This window comes from Perissodus microlepis, chromosome 15, assembly GCF_051167445.1.
Source record: "Perissodus microlepis isolate ML-2025 ecotype Zambia chromosome 15, ASM5116744v1, whole genome shotgun sequence".
Taxonomy (NCBI): Eukaryota; Metazoa; Chordata; class Actinopteri; order Cichliformes; family Cichlidae; genus Perissodus; species Perissodus microlepis.
The window spans coordinates 23,065,378-23,083,222 of NC_140475.1; the positions used below are offsets into that span (position 1 = coordinate 23,065,378).

A 17,845-nucleotide genomic window follows, 5' to 3' on the forward strand; every position below is an offset into this window, starting at 1 on the left:
TCTTGGAGCCTGGAAATCACCATCTCCTCCATTGTTTAGGGTTTGGCTACGTGAGATGATTGCATGTTTGTATATTGAAGAGGTTCGTTATGGTCTGGCTGACACTCATTTTAAGTTTGTCAAAATCTGGGGCCCTTTTCTCAATCATATTAACGAGGATTCAACATAAACTTTAACCCATTTGACTGCACTCTGTGTTTGTGTGAAACTGCACTTCTGCCGGACCCTGATTCCTTCCTGGACTTGTTCCCCACATCTTCTGGACTTGGTGAACTCTCTGTTGCCCTGTCTAACCTCACACAAAAGATCATCTTCTTTGGACACTGGTATTTCTTCTGAACTTTTGATTTGTACTGGCTAACCGGTGTATTTTTTCTTTTCTTTCCTGTTTTCCTGTTTTTTTTTGTTGTTTGTTTGTTTTTGGTTTTCTTTTTTTTTCTGTGCTTGAATGTTATTGTTTTTGAATCTTATGTCCTTTGTCTGGTGTGATTTTATGTAACTTCGAACTTAAAATCTTATAAATAAACATTAAAAAAAAAGCACAAAGACAATCAAAGCAGGAACATGTGCATGCGTACTACTGTCTTATATCACCTTCTTTATCAACAGACTCTCCTCTCTAAATCAGCCTTTTGTTGTACTTTTGGAAGCTGATTCTTTCTTTATTCTTGTTTGATAGAGCTGTCCTCTTTATCTTGTCATAAAGCTCCAAATGTTGGCAGGTCTGGACTGGAGGCAGGCCAGTTTAACACCTGAACTCCTTTCCTGTAGATTCCTCTTGCTGAAATAAGACAGATAATTCTACTGTATTTAACTATAAAAGCTTAAACCCTAATTCCAAGCCATATTTAACCAAAAATGTATACAGCCTTTACTCTACACACACTTAACCTAACATACCTGGTGGTTGGAGGAAGCTGGCGGGCCTGCAGGAAAACTACGAAGGCACATGGAGAAAGTGCAAACTGCACACAGAAACGCTCCAGTTTAAATAAAAGCAAATGAATATAGCCTACGACACTGGAAACATGTGTGGGTAACATCAAACCAGACCTGCAGGATTGGGAGATCTGCATCATAAAGCGCAATAAGGAGCAAACACAAAGTAAGGATCCAAAGTTTGGTTATCAGTCGATGTGACCACAATAACTAAAAATAAGTGCAAAGTGAAAGAAAAGTACCGTTGGCTTCTTGGGAAATAGGGAGCAATAAGGGGAGTAATAAGTGCTAATGAGTATTAATGATATGTGTGACATGAATATATAAATATTAAAAAAGGAGAAAAAACAAAACCTGATTAGACCTGAAGCCTCAATCAGCCCGTCTGTACCGCAGTGACAACCAAATGCAAAAATTCACTCAGGTCCTTACAAAGATGACGCACACACACACACACACACACACACACACACACACACACACACACGAGTTTTCCATGTTTCTCATGTTTCTTAATGCGTCTTTAACTGCCAAGTGGTGCAGAGATGGCGCCTTGACCTGCATCACCCTGCACACAGGCACACTGCATGATTTCTGAAGACCACTTCTGAACACGTGACCTCTGACCTTTCTCTCTGCACTGTAACCACAGGTCAAGATGAAGCGTTTTTTTTTTCCTCTCGTGGTAACAGCCTGAAATGTGTGAGTGTGATAAAAGAAGAAACATCTCGGCATGTGTGACGTAAAAACACGTTTACTATCTGTTCGCCAGTCGTTTCTATCCATGAGTTCGGAAGGTTTACATCTCTGTTTTTATGCGTTTTCTCAGTGCTTATTATATGTAAGGTTTTCATGACATAATAAAGCAACAAAATATGGATCAAAAAGTATTTTTATTTAAATAATATCCCCCACAAAATAAAGAAGTGAACACTGAAAGCATCCTGTTGAAACTGAAAACATTGCCATCGAATAGTCTCGGTACATTTCTAATGGAGCCAAAAAACTGGATTTAAAGAGAGACTAACTAACACGTTTTTTTGTTTAATATTTTCATAAAGGTTGCGAACAAACACGACCGCAGAGCAACATCAGCTTTGAGCTTTAATTCCAGAAAAGAAAGAAAGAGCATGAGTCCAGACATTGTGCCGTCAAGTCCTCCTCCTGCTCCTCTCAGTGTGGAGTTATCGGCCGGTGGATTTTTCTGTGTCTCAGGAGCCAGGTGGTCTGAAACAGCCCCTCCACCCCACCTCCACCTCCCTCCTCGCCCTCCTGGTTAGAGTGGGCTGCCTTTTCAAGAGGCGTTCAGGGGGCCCCAGCTGCTTGCCCTAATGCTCCTCCGGAGAGCCGAGGATTAAACTGAGGGGAGAGGGACAGAGAGGAAGGCAGAGAACCTGGAGTCTGCAGAGGGGAAATAAAAGGACACGATGAGGCAGGAAATGTAAAGAGGGAAGGGGGAAAAGGATTCATACAAATAGAGGTTGTAGTTAAGTGTCTCCTCCACGTCCCCCCACCTCTAGCCTCGGTCAGAGACATGAGGTGGTTTGGCTCAGAGCTGCTCTGGGGGACCAGGTCTGGAGAAAAACAGAGAAATAAAAGACAAATGATATTTGCTTAACAAGGAGGAAAGAAATGTGAATCAGTGGGTTGTATGAATAAAATTCTAGTATTTTGTTTCTTTGTAGCTTTCTTCTTCTGTGACTGCACCTACACAGTTTATCATGCAGCTTATAACTCCATCATCTCATTCAAATATAGACCAATAAACCAACATGGCAGGGGCCAAAAGACATATGTGCATCCCTCAAATAAAATTTGAGACATTCTCAAATTATATTTGAGAATTCTCCGAACAAAACTAAAAACCCCCTTTAAGATCAGTACCACCCACAGCAAGACATATCATCAATGTAATAATACAGCTAACTGTGAACAGAATGAATAGTATCTAACTTTTATAGTAATTTCATGTAGAAAGAAAGAATATAGCAAAAACATATTAGATAAATTATGATTTGCATTTCACGGAAGAAAATAAGTATTTGACACCCTACAACCTGTCCAGAATTCTGGCTTCAACAGTAGTGTACAAATCAGGCACACACATTACCATCAATCAAACAATTATATGAATCACACGTGTCCATAGGCTCACTTTCTTCTATTCCAACCTCTCCACCACCATGAACAAGACCAAAGATGTGTCAGGGACAGGATTGTAGACCTGCACAAGGCTGTGATTGGGCTTCAAGACCATCAGCAAAAAGCTTTGTGAGAAGGTGACAGCTGTTGGTGCGATTATTTGGAAGGTAGTGGATCAGCCCAAAATGAAATGATCTGAATGCAGTTGGAACCACACTTACCAAGAACACCATTGCTAACACTATGCTTTAATGCCAAAGGTCCTCTGCTCAAGCAGGCGCTGTACAGGCCTGTCTTCAGTTTCCCAGTGAACATCTAAATGATTCAGAGAAGGCTCGGGTGAAAGTTCTGTAGTCAGATAAAACAAAAATTGGGCTATTTGTCATCGATTCAACCCGCTGTGTTTGCTGGAAGATAAATGCTGAGTATGACTTGAAGAACACCATGGGGATGTTTTGCTGATAAGGGTACAGGATGACTTCACCACATTGTGGGGCCATATAGAGTAAAATTTTGGTGAGCACCTCCTTCCCTCAGCCAGAACAGTGAAGATGGGTCTTGGATGGGTCTTCCAGTGTGACAATGACCCAAAACATACCACCAAGGCAACAAAGTAGTGCCTAAAGAAGAATCACATTAAGGTCATGAAGTGGTCTGGCCAGTCTCCAGATCTATGGTAAGTGGACCAGTTCTTTTATAGCGCTTTTCTACTCTGAGCACTCAAAGCACTTTACACAACTTGTGCTTTCACTCATTTTTTTTCATAGTGCCTTCTAACTACCATTCACACTGGATGGATGCATCGGAGAGCAATTTGGGGTTAGGGTATTTGGCATGCAGACTAGGGGAAGCCAGGAATCGAACCACCAACCTTCCAACTAGTAGATGACCTGCTCTACAGGGTGGGCCATTTATATGGATACACCGTAATAAAATGGGAATGGTTGGTGATATTAAAGTCCTGTTTGTGGCACATTAGTATATGTGAGGGGGCAAACTCCTCAAGATGGGTGGTGACCATGGTGGCCATTTAGAAGTCGGCCATCTTGGATACAACTTTTGTTTTTTCAATAGGAAGAGGGCCATGTGACACAACAAACTTATTAGTAATGTCACAAGAAAAACAATGGTGTGCTTGGTTTCAACGTAACTTTATTCTTTCATGAGTTATTTACAAGTTTCTCTGTGTTCACAGCCATTGACATGTCAAAGAGGTTAACACGTGAGGAGCGGATCGAAATTGTGTTGATATCTGGTGAACGCAGTAACCGGGTCATTGCAGCAGATTTCAATGCAAGACACCCTACGAGACCACCCATCTCCCATGCTACAGTTAGCAAACTGCTTGCTAAGTTTCGTGAAACTGGTTCAGTGTTGGATTTGCCAAAATGTGGACGCCAGAAAACTGTCACTAATGAAGAAACATCAGTGGCTGTCCTAGCTTCATTCAGCAAGAGCCCACAGCGTAGCACTCGCCGCATGTCACTGGAGAGTGGCATTAGTCGAATATCCCTTCGGTGGATATTAGCTACTCACAAATGGCACCCTTACAAACTCCAGCTACTGTAGCATCTCAACGAGGATGACCCAGATCGGCGCACAGAATTTGCAGAATGGGCAAAACAAAAATTGGAACAGGACCCTCAGTTCAAGCAGAAGATTTTGTTCAGTGATGAGGCAAACTTTTATGTGAATGGTGAAGTTAACAAACAAAACCACCGCGATTGGTCTGACACTAACCCACGTTGGATGGATCCCTCCAAGACTGTTGGAACAACAAAAGTGATGGTTTGGTGTGGTATATGGAGTACAACGATAGTGGGTCCATTCTTCATCAATGGAAACCTCAAGGCCACTGGATATTTGAAATTGCTACATGATGATGTGTTTCCCTCTTTGTGCACTGAAGCTGGCACGTTCCCTGAGTTTTTCCAGCAAGATGGTGCACCACCACATTATAGGTGCCAGGTCCGAGCATTCCTAGATGAACAGTTTCCTGGAAAGTGGATTGGTCGTCGTGGACCAGTTGAATGGCCCCCAAGGTTTCCCGATCTGACCCCCTTGGACTTTCATCTTTGGGGTCATCTGAAGGCAATTGTCTATGGTGTGAAGATACGAGATGTGCAGCACCTGAAACTACGGACACTGGATGCCTGTGCTGGCATTTCTCCTGCGGTGTTGCTATCAGTGTGTGAAGAGTGGGAGAAGAGGGTTGCATTGACAATCCAACACAATGGGCAGCACATTGAACACATTTTACAAGTGGTCAGAAACTTGTAAATAACTCATGAAAGAATAAAGTTACGTTGAAACCAAGCACACCATTGCTTTTCTTGTGACATTACCAATAAGTTTGATGTGTCACATGGCCTCTTCCTATTGAAAAAACAAAAGTTGTATCCAAGATGGCCGACTTCTAAATGGCCACCATGGTCACCACCCATCTTGAGGAGTTTGCCCCCTCACATATATTAATGTGCCACAAACAGGACTTTAATATCACCAACCATTCCCATGTTATTACGGTGTATCCATATAAATGGCCCACCCTGTACAACCTGAGCTACAGCCACCCCACCTGACCTCAGTCCTACAGAAAATCTCTGGGGGGAGCTGAAGCTTTGATTTGCCGAGCAGAAGGATTTAGAGAGTTTCTGTAAGGAGTGGGCCAAAGTCCCTCCTCAGATGTGAGCAAACCTGGTGACCAACTACCAGAAATGTCCTATCACTGTGCTTGCCAACAAGAGTTTCTCTACCAAGTACTAAGTCATATTTTTTCTTGAGGATCAAACATTTATTTCCATGACATGCAGATCCATTTATAACTTTTATGTAACGTGTTTCTGGATTTTTAGTTGATGTTCTGTTTCTCTCCATAAAAATTAAGACTACGATAAAAATTAACTGATCATCACGTTGTTTAAGTGAGCCAACTTACAAATCAAAGGAGATTAGATAATTATTTCATATACTATCATTAAAAATACACCAAAAGGCACTGGCATGAAGCCTAACAGCACCTAGAACTTGCTGTACATCATTAGCATTTTGGCTGCTTCCATGTTGCTTCTTTAGAGCCAGTGGCTCTGGAGTAGTGGGTAACACAGTCACCCAACACAACAAAGATCCCTCAAGCAGACACAAATCCCACAGTGGGTGGATATTGGGTACAAAAGGGCACCTGGTGTAAAATGTGCCAAATCAAACACATAGCTCGGTTGGCTGGGATGATCCATGTGAATAAGAGATTGACCGAAACAAGCTTCATTTGTAATGCACAGACACAAATACCAGCTAAATACTAGAGTAATAACACACTAGATACAAAACCTGAGACACAAACTTCTGGGATAGTATGCACCACACAGCAAGTGCTCAAAATGAAAGGTGGATGAGGCCTAGCAGACTCCAACCTGTGCTGGGACACATTTTAATCAGTGTGTCCACAACCCTAACTCAAGTATCCAAGTGGATCAGTTCCAAAAAATAAAATAAAAATAATAACCCTGTTCAGAGGGGTCATGAAGGGGGAAAACGTTCTATAGAAGCCAAAATGTTTTTGCATCAGGCTGTAAACGTGTAAAGTTGGGCATTTTAACATGAGAGTTTATGGGTCTGACTCATTTTTAAAACTGCTCCCAAGTGGCCATTAGAGGTACTACAGTTTTTATCCTTTTCACTGTCAGGGTTGCCTTTAACAAAGCCAGGCTTATCAGTTTAAGAGACAGAAGGATAAGGAGCAAATCAGTTAAAAGAAACCACATTGTTGCTCTTTCCAGCTGTTTTGCTGTTTAGCATGCTACTACTGCCTACTCGCTCAGGAGCCGCGGTCTACAATAATGGTCATGTGATGTGATTTCAGTTTTGTTCTATTTTTAACAGGTGCAAATACGAATACGTACGAATACGGACGTACAAATATCCGAATATTCTAATACAAATACGAACAACCCGGTTTTTGGCACAACATCGCTGAAATGTTTGGAGAAAGTTGTTTCTGCAGATGTTTACTGATAAGTATGATCCTCCTCAGCTTGTGCCCACATTGGCCCATGAAGAACAGAAAGAAGTCAGGGTTAAAGTAGTGATGGAAGAGCAAATTCAACATAATGAGGAGGTCGGGGTGGATGGATCGGTCATTTCGATGTCATAGTGGACATCTTTATCATTTAACGGTCTTAACTATGTGTCTATAACTGCTGCTGTGACGATAAAGGCTCCTATTTTAACACAAACGCTGATCTCCACCTAAAAACCTCACCGGGGCGTCTTTTGTGCCTGAATTTAAAACAGTGTCATATTTTTAAAACGCTTGTCATATTGTGGTTATGAAAAGTTGCTTAATTTGATGAAATAATCAAGTAAAATCATGAAATTTCTTTTGCAGTTAAGTTTTAGGCTTGCAGTTCACATCTAGCACTGATTAAATTGATGGTTGTTTATTAGCTTGTTGAATTAGATGAAAATAAACTCATTTTTTTTATTTATTGCTTCTTATTCAGAGATCTCACTGAGGTCAGGGGCACTTCTTCACAGAGAAACAGATTCATGATTTGAAGGAAGATCTATTTTTAATGATCAGACATGAGTTCGCTGACCCCCAGAGACCGATGCTATTAATCTCTATAGAGTCGAGTTAAGCAGCTTCAGACTGATGTAAATCAGAAGATGGAGTCTTTGAAAGGAAAGAAAGAAGTAAATGTGTTTCTGCCAGCAGATCTGACTTCTTTGTGTGCAGTCTGTTTATCGTTTTTCTGCCTTTTTATTTCATACATCAAATCAGACTGGAGGCAGAACTGGTTCCACATGGACCTGTAGTTGTTTATTCTATTCACTGTGCCATCAAGGCTAATGAGAAGCACAGATTAAACACAGCAGGAATAAAATCTAAACTGCAAACCAAAATCTGTCTGTGAAACCCAGCATAACCTCCAACCTCAGAAAAACTTCCCCATGACACAAAAAGGTCTTCACAAGTTTGTGTTTGGTTTATTTAAATGTTCCAGATTGTGGTTTTAAAATCAAATAAATTTAATCTGTTTAGCCCCATTTTCCTCTCTCAAACAAACACGCACATATACAGTCTCCCAGCTTTACAAACCAGTATAATTTTTCTTTAATTCTATATTGAAGGTGGATAACTAAGAGTCCTTGAGCAAAAAGATTTGAATTTCCCGACCCCCTCACCGCCTCTTCTACCAAGGTGAGGGTTACTGCTGTGGTAAATGAAAGAAGTCTGTCAGCAAGTCCCTTTGGACTATTATAGAATAGAAGAATCAAATACTTTATTGTCATTATTTATCATCATTTATTAAAATAAATGTGTAAAATTACAGAAAGATTCTGGTACTGATTAATTCATTTAAAATGTCCTTTTTAAATGTATTTATTTATCTAACTTTTTTTTCTGCTATTTAATTGTTTATCTGTTGCTTCATTACTGTTGTACAAGTGGCTGTAGAGGAGGTCGGTGTCTGTAGGACAAGTTCAAATTTATCAAACAGTTAAAAGTTTTTTAAAAAGTAACCATTCACATTTTCCAACAACATCAGACTGTATATTAAAGATGGCCAAACGTGGCCATACAGATCATTCATTTGTGGGGTCTGTAAACATTTTTTCAGTTGTGTGTTTGTTTTGCTTTCTGGAATCTGGAAGGTGCATATTTGGACGAGAGGGGTGGAGTGATAAGTAGTCAGCTAGTACTAGCAGGCTAAGTTTGGCAAGCTGCATCCACAGACACATACCTGCTAATAAGTGCTAAATAACAGACTAATACATTTAGGATTCATTAACAAAAGCATACTGGAGGTCTGTACTTCACACATAAGCATATTCTTTGTCACCCAGTTCCAGTAAAATTCTCCAGCAGCACAAACAGAGTTGCAGTTGAGTTCAGAGGCTCCGATTACTGGATATTAGGACTCTGAAAGTGCCAGCAACTACAGTTCAATTCAAATTTATTCAGTTTTATTTATATAGAACCAAATCACAACAACAGTTGTCTCAAGGTGTTTTAAATTGTAAGGTAAAGACCCTACAATAAAAAATTTGCACACAAATAGACTAAAGCAGCTACAACTTTTTAGCCTTAACAAAATCCAAATGGATGTGGTTTTGTTTTGTTTTGTTTTGTTTTGTTTTGTTTTGTTTTGTTTTGTTTTGTTTTGTTTTGTTTTGTTTTGTTTTGATTTGAATGTCATGAAAGATTTAATTAGGATTAAATTATATCATTTTAAAATAGGAGTCTATGTGGATTGACTCACTTCTGGAGTCGGCCTCAAGTGGAGATTAGAGAAGCTGCAGTTTTTGCGACTGATAGGGTGCTATGCTTGAATATCAACCTTTTCCTGGTAAAGAAGCCCAACACATCTTTGCACTTTATTTTTGCATTCTTGTTCTTTTGTGCAACAAATGTGAGGAAATATGAATATACACACCTCTTAAAAGTATTGCAACCAGAGGTCAGGTTCTCACTTTTACTGCTTACTTTTTGCAACCAGAGTGACATAACATTGGTTATCATTTGTGATGTTTTGAAAACATTTAGAAGCTGTAATAAATTAAAAATATTTAAGTGATTAGTGATCTGTTACCCTCAAACACAGACAATCCTGCAGCCATGCTCACCAGACGGTGGTCTCGGGCTGCTTTGTACATTAATCTGAATTCAACCAATCAGAGCGATGGCTGATAAAGTGCATAGTTACTTTCATTTAACAGCAAAATTTGACCCCCCATAGCAGGGGCAAAATTATAAGCGTTACAATGTGGGACCGTAATTATGCTTTATTTCAGGTCATGATGATTTTATTTGGGCTTAAAAGCACTTTCCACCGTGGTATGAATGCAGTTCACTTAAAAACATCAAAGAAAAAAACAATAAAAGGGTCATCAGTTATTTTACATTTTTATAAAAATAAAAGTAGTTGCTCATAGTTTATTAAAAGTTTGTTAACATATCTTTGTATGTTTAAACTCACTGTGTTTCCTAGATATTTAATTGTAATTAAACCGGATTAGCAAACACATTTGAAAAGAAAGTCAACTGTTACTAAATTATGTTTTTCCAAAATTGCAAAAGAGAAATATGAATTTATTTTGTTAACTGTAATTGTGTTATCGAGTTCATCCATTTCACAAAGTTGGAAAATAAACATTCACACCAGTCTTTGCATTTTCCATAGCAGGTGGTGTATGTTTGAGGAAAGTACAGATTAGTAAATGAAACAAGTATGCACTACTACACGTAGCTCCTCAGTATGCAGACAAAAAGCATGGCTAAGGTAGGTAAACCTTATTTACTCATTTAAAATAAAGTAAGTAAAGACATTCTACAGTTACCTGAGAAACAAAAAGAAAGTTAAATGCAGTGTCTGAGGACAATCTCTGTGCTAAGCAGTTAAAAAATGATTTAACTCCTGGTACACGGCAAAAGATTAACGTTTTACAAAAACAGGAATGTTAAAAATAATGTACGTTTGTATTCATTTTAATTTCAAATATTAGAACTAAAGTAAAAACAGGAGATAAGAGAATATATGCTTTAAATATTCGCATAGTTCTGAAATTCCTTATGATTCCTTATGATAATTCCTTATGATGATTACGAGAATTAAAAGAACAGATCAATCAAAACAGGAGAAAAAACACCATCGAGTAGCTGACAGTTACTTTTTTTAAATGGAGATAAATGAATCCGTGCTGTGAGTAAGATCACTGAGGGGCCCCAGCTGCCCCCCCCCCCTGCACCTGCCAGCTTCATAATCTAATTACGCATCCATAAAACAAGCAGGATGCTAAAGCATTAATGATTACTGGATTAATCACTTAGTAGACTGACACTAAAAAAGCAATCGCTTTTGTGGAATTCATTCACTAAACCAAAATCTTTGTATTTGACTTTCAGCGTGCTAAAAATTGAATTTCATTACTTTTCAACATTTTCTGACCTTGAACAAACTCTTATTTAAAAAAGGTCGTTAACGTCCTTCAGAGAACCACAAACCTCCCTGTACTCTAAAAACGACAGAAAATAAAGGATTAAACCACATTCGTGACATAACTGTGGGGTGATTATAAATCAGGAGCTTAGACAGAGATGGTTCTCTGTGATGACATCGCAGGAGTTTAAAGAAAGAAAAGGGAAACTTCTTCTAAAAGAACGCAAACCTCATGGAAATCTCTCTAAAAACAAAACAAAAGAAAACATGAAATAATCAATATTTTATTCACAGTGTGGAAGAATTTGTTGTATTTTACATTTTTACTTTTTTTGTCAAAGATATTTTTACTTTACATTAAAAAATGTTCATTAATATTCAGCAGGATCTCACATTTCAAACATTACTTTATGGTAATAGGTGACATTTTTTACACAATAAAACCCAACACATTGTTCTGAAAAAGGCATCTGACTGGGGCCTGTCGTCGCCGATGAGAGATTTCCCCCTGAAAACCTCGACTGTGGTTTTATTTAAATGACTGTAATTATCCCACATTTCACAACAAAATGAAGCAAAATTTGTGAAGCACTTTTTTTTACAGCATTAATCGTCTGACGACCGCTCAGATTCATCTGACCTTTCAAAACACTGTGCATAATAAATCAAACTTACTTCTTACGTTTTATATTTTACCTTCACAGACTTACATTTATTTAATGCAGGATTTCATCTGTTTTCAAAGTCTGGTATTTTTTTATTCCAAGCATAAATATGAGAAAATAATGAACATTTAGTTTTAACTATACAGATAATAAATCATGTGGATTATTACGGATAAACTGCTGTTTTAAAAGCCAAAAGAAATATTATAGGATCGTTGTTTAAAACATTATTTAGCAGAATAAAGAAGTGAACACCCAATTAATTAGTTACGTGTAACAAACACCTTTCAGTTTAATTAACTCACCATAAAAATCACTTAACAGCAGCAAAGATACACTAGATCTCTGCACAGCACTGCAGGGATTTCAATGTTAGAGTGCCACACGCAGACCCTTTTATTGGTAATAAACTGATCTGCATCACTGGTAATATATACATCATTTAAGTCCCTGTAGGAATTTCATTTAAAGGAATAAACCTACATTAGCTGGAATCTAAATAATAGAGCAGAGAACATGAGTATTGTGACACTAGATGACCTTTCAGTGCATTTAAATGCTTTATATTGATGCATTCAAAGTCCCCGTGGGAATATTATCATATAACATTTTCAAAAGGCCTCTTTGGGTGAAGATTACATCAATAAACAATAAAATAGATGCACTGTACATACAAAGAGCACCAGAGGCCTGTTGTATAATAATTATATCACACTTCCCATCTTATACTAAAGAGTTAAAGAAACGCTGCTTTTAAAATTTGCTATGTCACTGAGATAGCATAGAATCAATAAACAAGTAAATAATGGCCCCTATTATTTGGAAATGACCCCATCAGTATAATTACTTGTAACACTCACTATAAAAGGAATTCAGTTTAACGACTAAAAACACTTTTGAGCCATAATGAATTAAAAATAAACTCATTGTAAATCTTACATTAGAGAACATGAGTATGGCGATGTTAGAGGCTGACCTTTCTGGGAATTGACATGAAATGTTTTCACCTTAAACATATCACAAATATCCTTGGACACATTAAAAGTCCCTGTGGGAATATACTTTTACAAAGCCTCTTAGGAAATATTAAAGTCAAGAAACACCAAATTGGACACATTATGAGAAACCTGAGTACCAGAGGCTCGTAATTTTACTACAACATCACGGGCTTTGTAGACTCATAGGGCGTAAACTATTACTATTAATTTAATTTTGTATTTAAAAGAAAAGGTTTTCATATAAAGTAATTAAAGTAGACTCACCAAGAGTCTGCACATACTGCAATGATTATATATCTAACAACAAGTAATTGGAGGATTTTAAAATATCTAACAGACATACATGTATCACGTGCTTAAACACATCATAAAGAGCCACAGACACAATTAAAGTCCATGCGGGAGTAATGAAAGTGTCTCTGAAGAGACCATAAAGTCAATGCCCACAAAATCAGGCGGGATACACTATGAGTGGAATAAGTAGAGCTCAGTAGGCCTGAATGCTTTGGTGAAATCCCAGGAAATACATGTTAGGTCATGTAAAATTAAATAAATAGCGAGACAAAAGGAGTCAGACACTTGCAATGATATAAACATTTTTAAAATATTAGCGTGTAATATTTTAAAGCCTTTTATTTTTTCTCTTTTTTCACTTGAAAATCATTAAAGTGGCTCAGAGTCACTAAAACTACAATACTGCAATGATTATATCGGACAGGAAAGGAGCCTGGACCATAAGAATCTGATTGTACCAAGTTGATCTTAAACGCATCATAAAAGGTCTCAGACATATTCAGAGTTTCAGCGATGAAAAAAAAACAAACCAAAGATTAAAAAAAACAAAAAAAAAAACCCAAAACTGTTTTAGGAAATAATAAAGTGAGTAAAACCTAAACCAGATTAATTATATGTGACCAGCCAAAGCACTCAAGGTCTGTATGTGACAAGTTTTAACTATTATTAAGATGGTGTGATAGTTTTTTCCCCCTAAAGTCATTAAAGGAGCATTAGATCACTAAGTGCCTGTAATTGTATCAATGCATAAATACATTAACACATAACTTTACTGTAGTGATGTCATATTAGAGCACTATCACTCATTAATAATAGTTATAGCGATAACGTCTCTCGTTATAAAACGTTACAGGGGCTGGAAACATCTGTAGACACCATCAGGCCACTGCAGAGCTCCAACTCCTCAAAGTAGAACCTTGTTTCAGGTGGTTCCGGTGCTTCTGCACCCGCCGGGTTACCTCACTTACCGCCAGCAGTAGTTCTGAGCCCGGAGGAAGCTCCGGATCCCGGCCTCGGTCCTGGCCCGGCTGTTTCCCGATCCCTCCTGCAACGGGGAAGCCTCGATCTGTGAAAACTCCAAAGAGGACGTGGCGTGACGTGGTGCTGCAGGTCAGCAGGTGATTGGCTCCTCGGACTGTTTACAGGATGGCTGAAGGTGCACGTTTAAAGGTGGATTGTTTTCGGTCAGTGAGAACATTAAAGAGGTTTAAGATCAGGAGAAAAGTCTGGATATCCTCGCAGCTCTGACGAGAAAAAGTAGAATTAAAACGAAGGTCAGAGCTTCAGCTTCAGTCTCACTTCTACTGGAAAAAGAATTGAAAATCATCCAAAGCATTAATCTGGATGTAAAAATATATATATATATTTTATTTGGGTCATTTCTTCTTCTTCGGCTCACACGCATGTAGCTCCATTTCATGTTAGCGTTTTTCCTAATTACAAAAAGCGCCAAAAGCTTCTCTGTAGTCTCATTTCTCTCATTGACATTTCTAATCTTAAATATTTAATCTTAAACTCTTTGAAACTTTCATTGGGATGTATTATGTCATTAAAAAAAAGGATAAACAAGCAAACCTGCAAATTGAGCAAATAAAACAATAATTGGATAAATTATTTACATGCAAAGACTGTTAGATTAAAGACAGTGAAACAAAGATTTTTACATCATAAACACTTGACAATAAATACAGTCTGAATAATTATAATTTTGGTTGATTTAATAGCTTCTTAATATTCGTTTATAGGAGAAGTTACACATAAAAAAATCCAGAAACAAAAGTTTAGCTCGGTTTATTTTTGTGAACTTTTGTAACGCGCAGAGTGAACAAAGGGAGCAGATTAGCGCGTGCGCAAAATTAATGTAGAGAGCGGGAAATACACGGGATTAAAACACGCGCAGATTAAACTCGCAGTCAGATTAAAGATGTGGTTTGAACACGAAGCAGTAACCGCGCGTGGAAGTGTCACCGACTCTCAGATCCACTCGCGCGTAACTGGAAGCTGAAACTGAGATAATAGACCTGCGCACTGTTGCTCGCGCGCAATAACAGAAGAAAACCGCGAAAGAGCTGCAGGTGTCACACGTTGAGAGGGGGTGGGGGGGGGGGGCACATTTATGGTCACTTTAAATGAAAAAACATCAAATTCAGTTCCAATAAAGAACGATCTGAAGGAAAGCCGCTGTGAGAACTCTGACAGGTGGCCGCTCTTTTTCTTCTTCTTCTCCGGGTAAATATGTGCCGTGGTAAATCAGGTGATGATTTTGATGTTTGGAGGAATTTGGGCTTTGACTCTATCCAGCCTCGGAAACAGAATCCGCAGCAGCAGCAGGTCTGAACCATTTTCTCTGCTTACCTCTAATGTCAATTACCATTGTTGGCTGCTGTGTCCGCGTCGCTCCGCCCCTCCATGTGGGTCCAGCGGGATAAGGGCAACTGGTCTCCTCCTGCTGCCGATCAGCTGGACTTTTTCCCAGCGACACAGAAGAAGCAAGAAGCCGGTGGGAGGGAGGGGGACTCAGGCAGAGAGCCGCCAGAGAGAACCGAGCACATCCAGCCGCACGCAGCAGGAGGGCACGGGGTGGCCGCACCATGTCCTTGAGCCCAAAGCACTCCACTCCCTTCTCAGTCACAGACATCTTGAGCCCGATGGAGGACAGCTACCGCAGGTTCGGAGTGATGGACCCCGCAGCGGGGAGCCTCGGATCCCCGCTGGGAGCCTACCGGCAGCCGCAGGTCTCGCAGCCCGGTATGCAGCATCAGCAGCAGGCGCACCATCAGCAGCAGCCGCCTCACCTCCACCACCATCACCATCATCACCACCACCACCACCTGTCCTCGTCCTCTTCTTCATCCTCCTCCTCCTCTTCATCAGGCTCGGCCAGCGCAGCAGCAGCAGCCGCTCTGGCTCCCGGCGGGCCCTACCACGTGCCCCACGGGGTACCGCAGTTCTCCGGAGCCGTCGGAGGGTTCTGCAACGGCGGCATCGGGAACGTCGGAGACCTGCCGTCCTACCAGGAGACGGTGAGAGGCGGAGGGGCGGCAGCGGCGGCGTGGTACAGCAACCCGGAGCCCCGATACCCGACAAGTAAGAGCGTCCCCGGCCCGGAGAGGCGAGCCTGAGTTAGACTGAAGCGATTGTTAGAGTTAAGTCACTTTATTATGATTATTAGACATGTTAAAATAATCCGGCTTCCTCTTCCAAACGATTTGAAGGATTTAAATGTTTAAATTATGTTTTATTAAACGTTTGTTTGTTGCTCCTAAACAAATTGAATCCGGATTAACTGCATTTTTAATGCCTTTAAATTAACGTCAACATGTTTGATCTTTTAAAGTTAACTCACTGATTTATCCCATTAGACTCTCGCACCTGTCGGTCTGGTTTAAAAGATTAAAATCTTACAATATGATTCATTATTGAAGAAGAACAACAACAACAAACTTTTCCTATTTTTACAGAAGACTTTGGGGTAATTTAACATTTTAATTTTTTTCTACCGTTTTCACTTTTCCTCTCTAAACGAGTTTAGTTAATTATTATTATTCTTTCTTTTTAAAGCCAAACTCTGATTGTGATTTCTCAAAGTTTCCAGATTCATGGGCCCCTCCGCGGGGATGAACATGCCCGGGATGGTGGGCAGTCTGGCCGGGATGGACTCCACCGCCAAGTCTATGGTGACGCTGCACGCGGCACCGCGCAGGAAGCGACGCGTGCTCTTCTCGCAGGCGCAGGTGTACGAGCTGGAGCGACGCTTTAAGCAGCAGAAGTACCTGTCCGCCCCGGAGAGAGAGCACCTGGCCGGACTCATCCACCTCACCCCGAACCAGGTGAAGATCTGGTTCCAGAACCACCGCTATAAGCTGAAGCGGCAGGCCAAGGACAAGGCCGCGCAACAGCTCCAGCAGGAAGGCGGCGGAGGAGGCGGTGGCGGCGGCTTGTGTGGAGCAACACGCAGGGCTTCGTCTGTGTCCCCGGTCCTCTCCAAGAACTCTAAAGGCTGCCGGACCGACTCGAGTGGGTCGAACCACAGCGGGAACAGGCAGAGCAGCGTGGGGGATGCCATGGTGGAGAGCGCGCAGCAGCCGCAGGTGAACCAGCTGTCCTCCACCGAGGAGCTGGAGGATTTGTCCCCCAGCCCGCCGCTGGGACTGCACGGGCAGATCAACATGACGCAGACGGACGCGGCGCTTATTGAGTACACCAACAGCATGATCGGCTCCAACTTACTGTACGGCAGAACTTGGTAGTGATGCCGAGAGGAGGGCATCATTCCGAGTGGCGTTTTCTGCAGGACACGCGCCAATCTTTTTGTTTTCCTTCCGTGCGTAAAGGTTCGGCTCCTTTTGCACACGCAGTGACTCAAAGGCGGTTTTGAGCAATAAAACGTGCACAACTCAAACTGTAAATTCGAGCCTCGGGCTCGCGCTGACTCTTGATGATGGCGCGTTTTCTTCTCCCGTTTCTAAACGAAACATTTAAGTCTTTTCTCTCTCTTATTTTGTATTTGCCAGACGTGACTGAGACTGAACGCAGAGAAACTTTAATTTAAGGAACTTCAGGATGAGGCACAGCTTCCGGCGCCTCTCACATGTTTTTTTTTCTCATTTCCAGAACAAATTAAATTATTGCAGGTTCAACAAAGTGGAGCAATAGAAGCAGCTCATAAAGACAAAAACCGAACTGAGGCACGTCATCAGAGATCCTTTGTTAAAGCTGATTTTCGTTTGTTTACAGTATTGAATAAATCATATTTTCATTTTGGACCTTTTTATTTTTCTAACGCATTTCCATCAATACAGCTCTAATTACCAACAGGACAGCATTTACTTGGACATGGAACGGATTTCTATCAAATGTCCAC

At 40.4% G+C, this 17,845-nt stretch overlaps 1 protein-coding gene and 1 long non-coding RNA gene across 3 annotated transcripts; one reads left to right on the forward strand and one right to left on the reverse strand.

The window, feature by feature from the left end:
• Positions 1-1,815: 1,815 nt before the first annotated feature.
• LOC146372197 (uncharacterized) lies at positions 1,816-15,018 on the reverse strand. The gene is made up of 2 exons (XR_014802668.1): positions 13,950-15,018; positions 1,816-2,513 (listed from the first exon to the last, which is right to left on the reverse strand). It is a non-coding gene; the product is annotated as an uncharacterized LOC146372197 (long non-coding RNA).
• Positions 15,019-15,138: 120 nt separating this feature from the next.
• On the forward strand, positions 15,139-17,745 carry nkx2.4b (NK2 homeobox 4b). 2 transcript variants are annotated; one of them, XM_084952385.1, is made up of 3 exons: positions 15,408-15,729; positions 15,856-16,068; positions 16,570-17,745. In XM_084952385.1, the coding sequence occupies exons 1-3, from the start codon at positions 15,573-15,575 to the stop codon at positions 17,229-17,231; spliced, it is 1,032 nt and encodes a 343-aa protein (XP_084808511.1). In that variant the 5' UTR covers positions 15,408-15,572; the 3' UTR covers positions 17,232-17,745. The 2 variants fall into 2 exon arrangements, with proteins under 2 accessions (XP_084808510.1, XP_084808511.1); XM_084952384.1 differs by having other exon boundaries at positions 15,139-16,068.
• The last annotated feature ends 100 nt before the right edge of the window (positions 17,746-17,845 follow it).

Bases quoted from the DNA above. Each gene is read 5' to 3' on its own strand.
- nkx2.4b (XM_084952384.1), top strand. From the start codon at position 15,573: ATGTCCTTGAGCCCAAAGCACTCCACTCCCTTCTCAGTCACAGACATC. The intron at 16,069-16,569 runs GTAAGAGCGTCC...GATTTCTCAAAG, and splicing joins GGAGCCCCGATACCCGACAA to TTTCCAGATTCATGGGCCCC.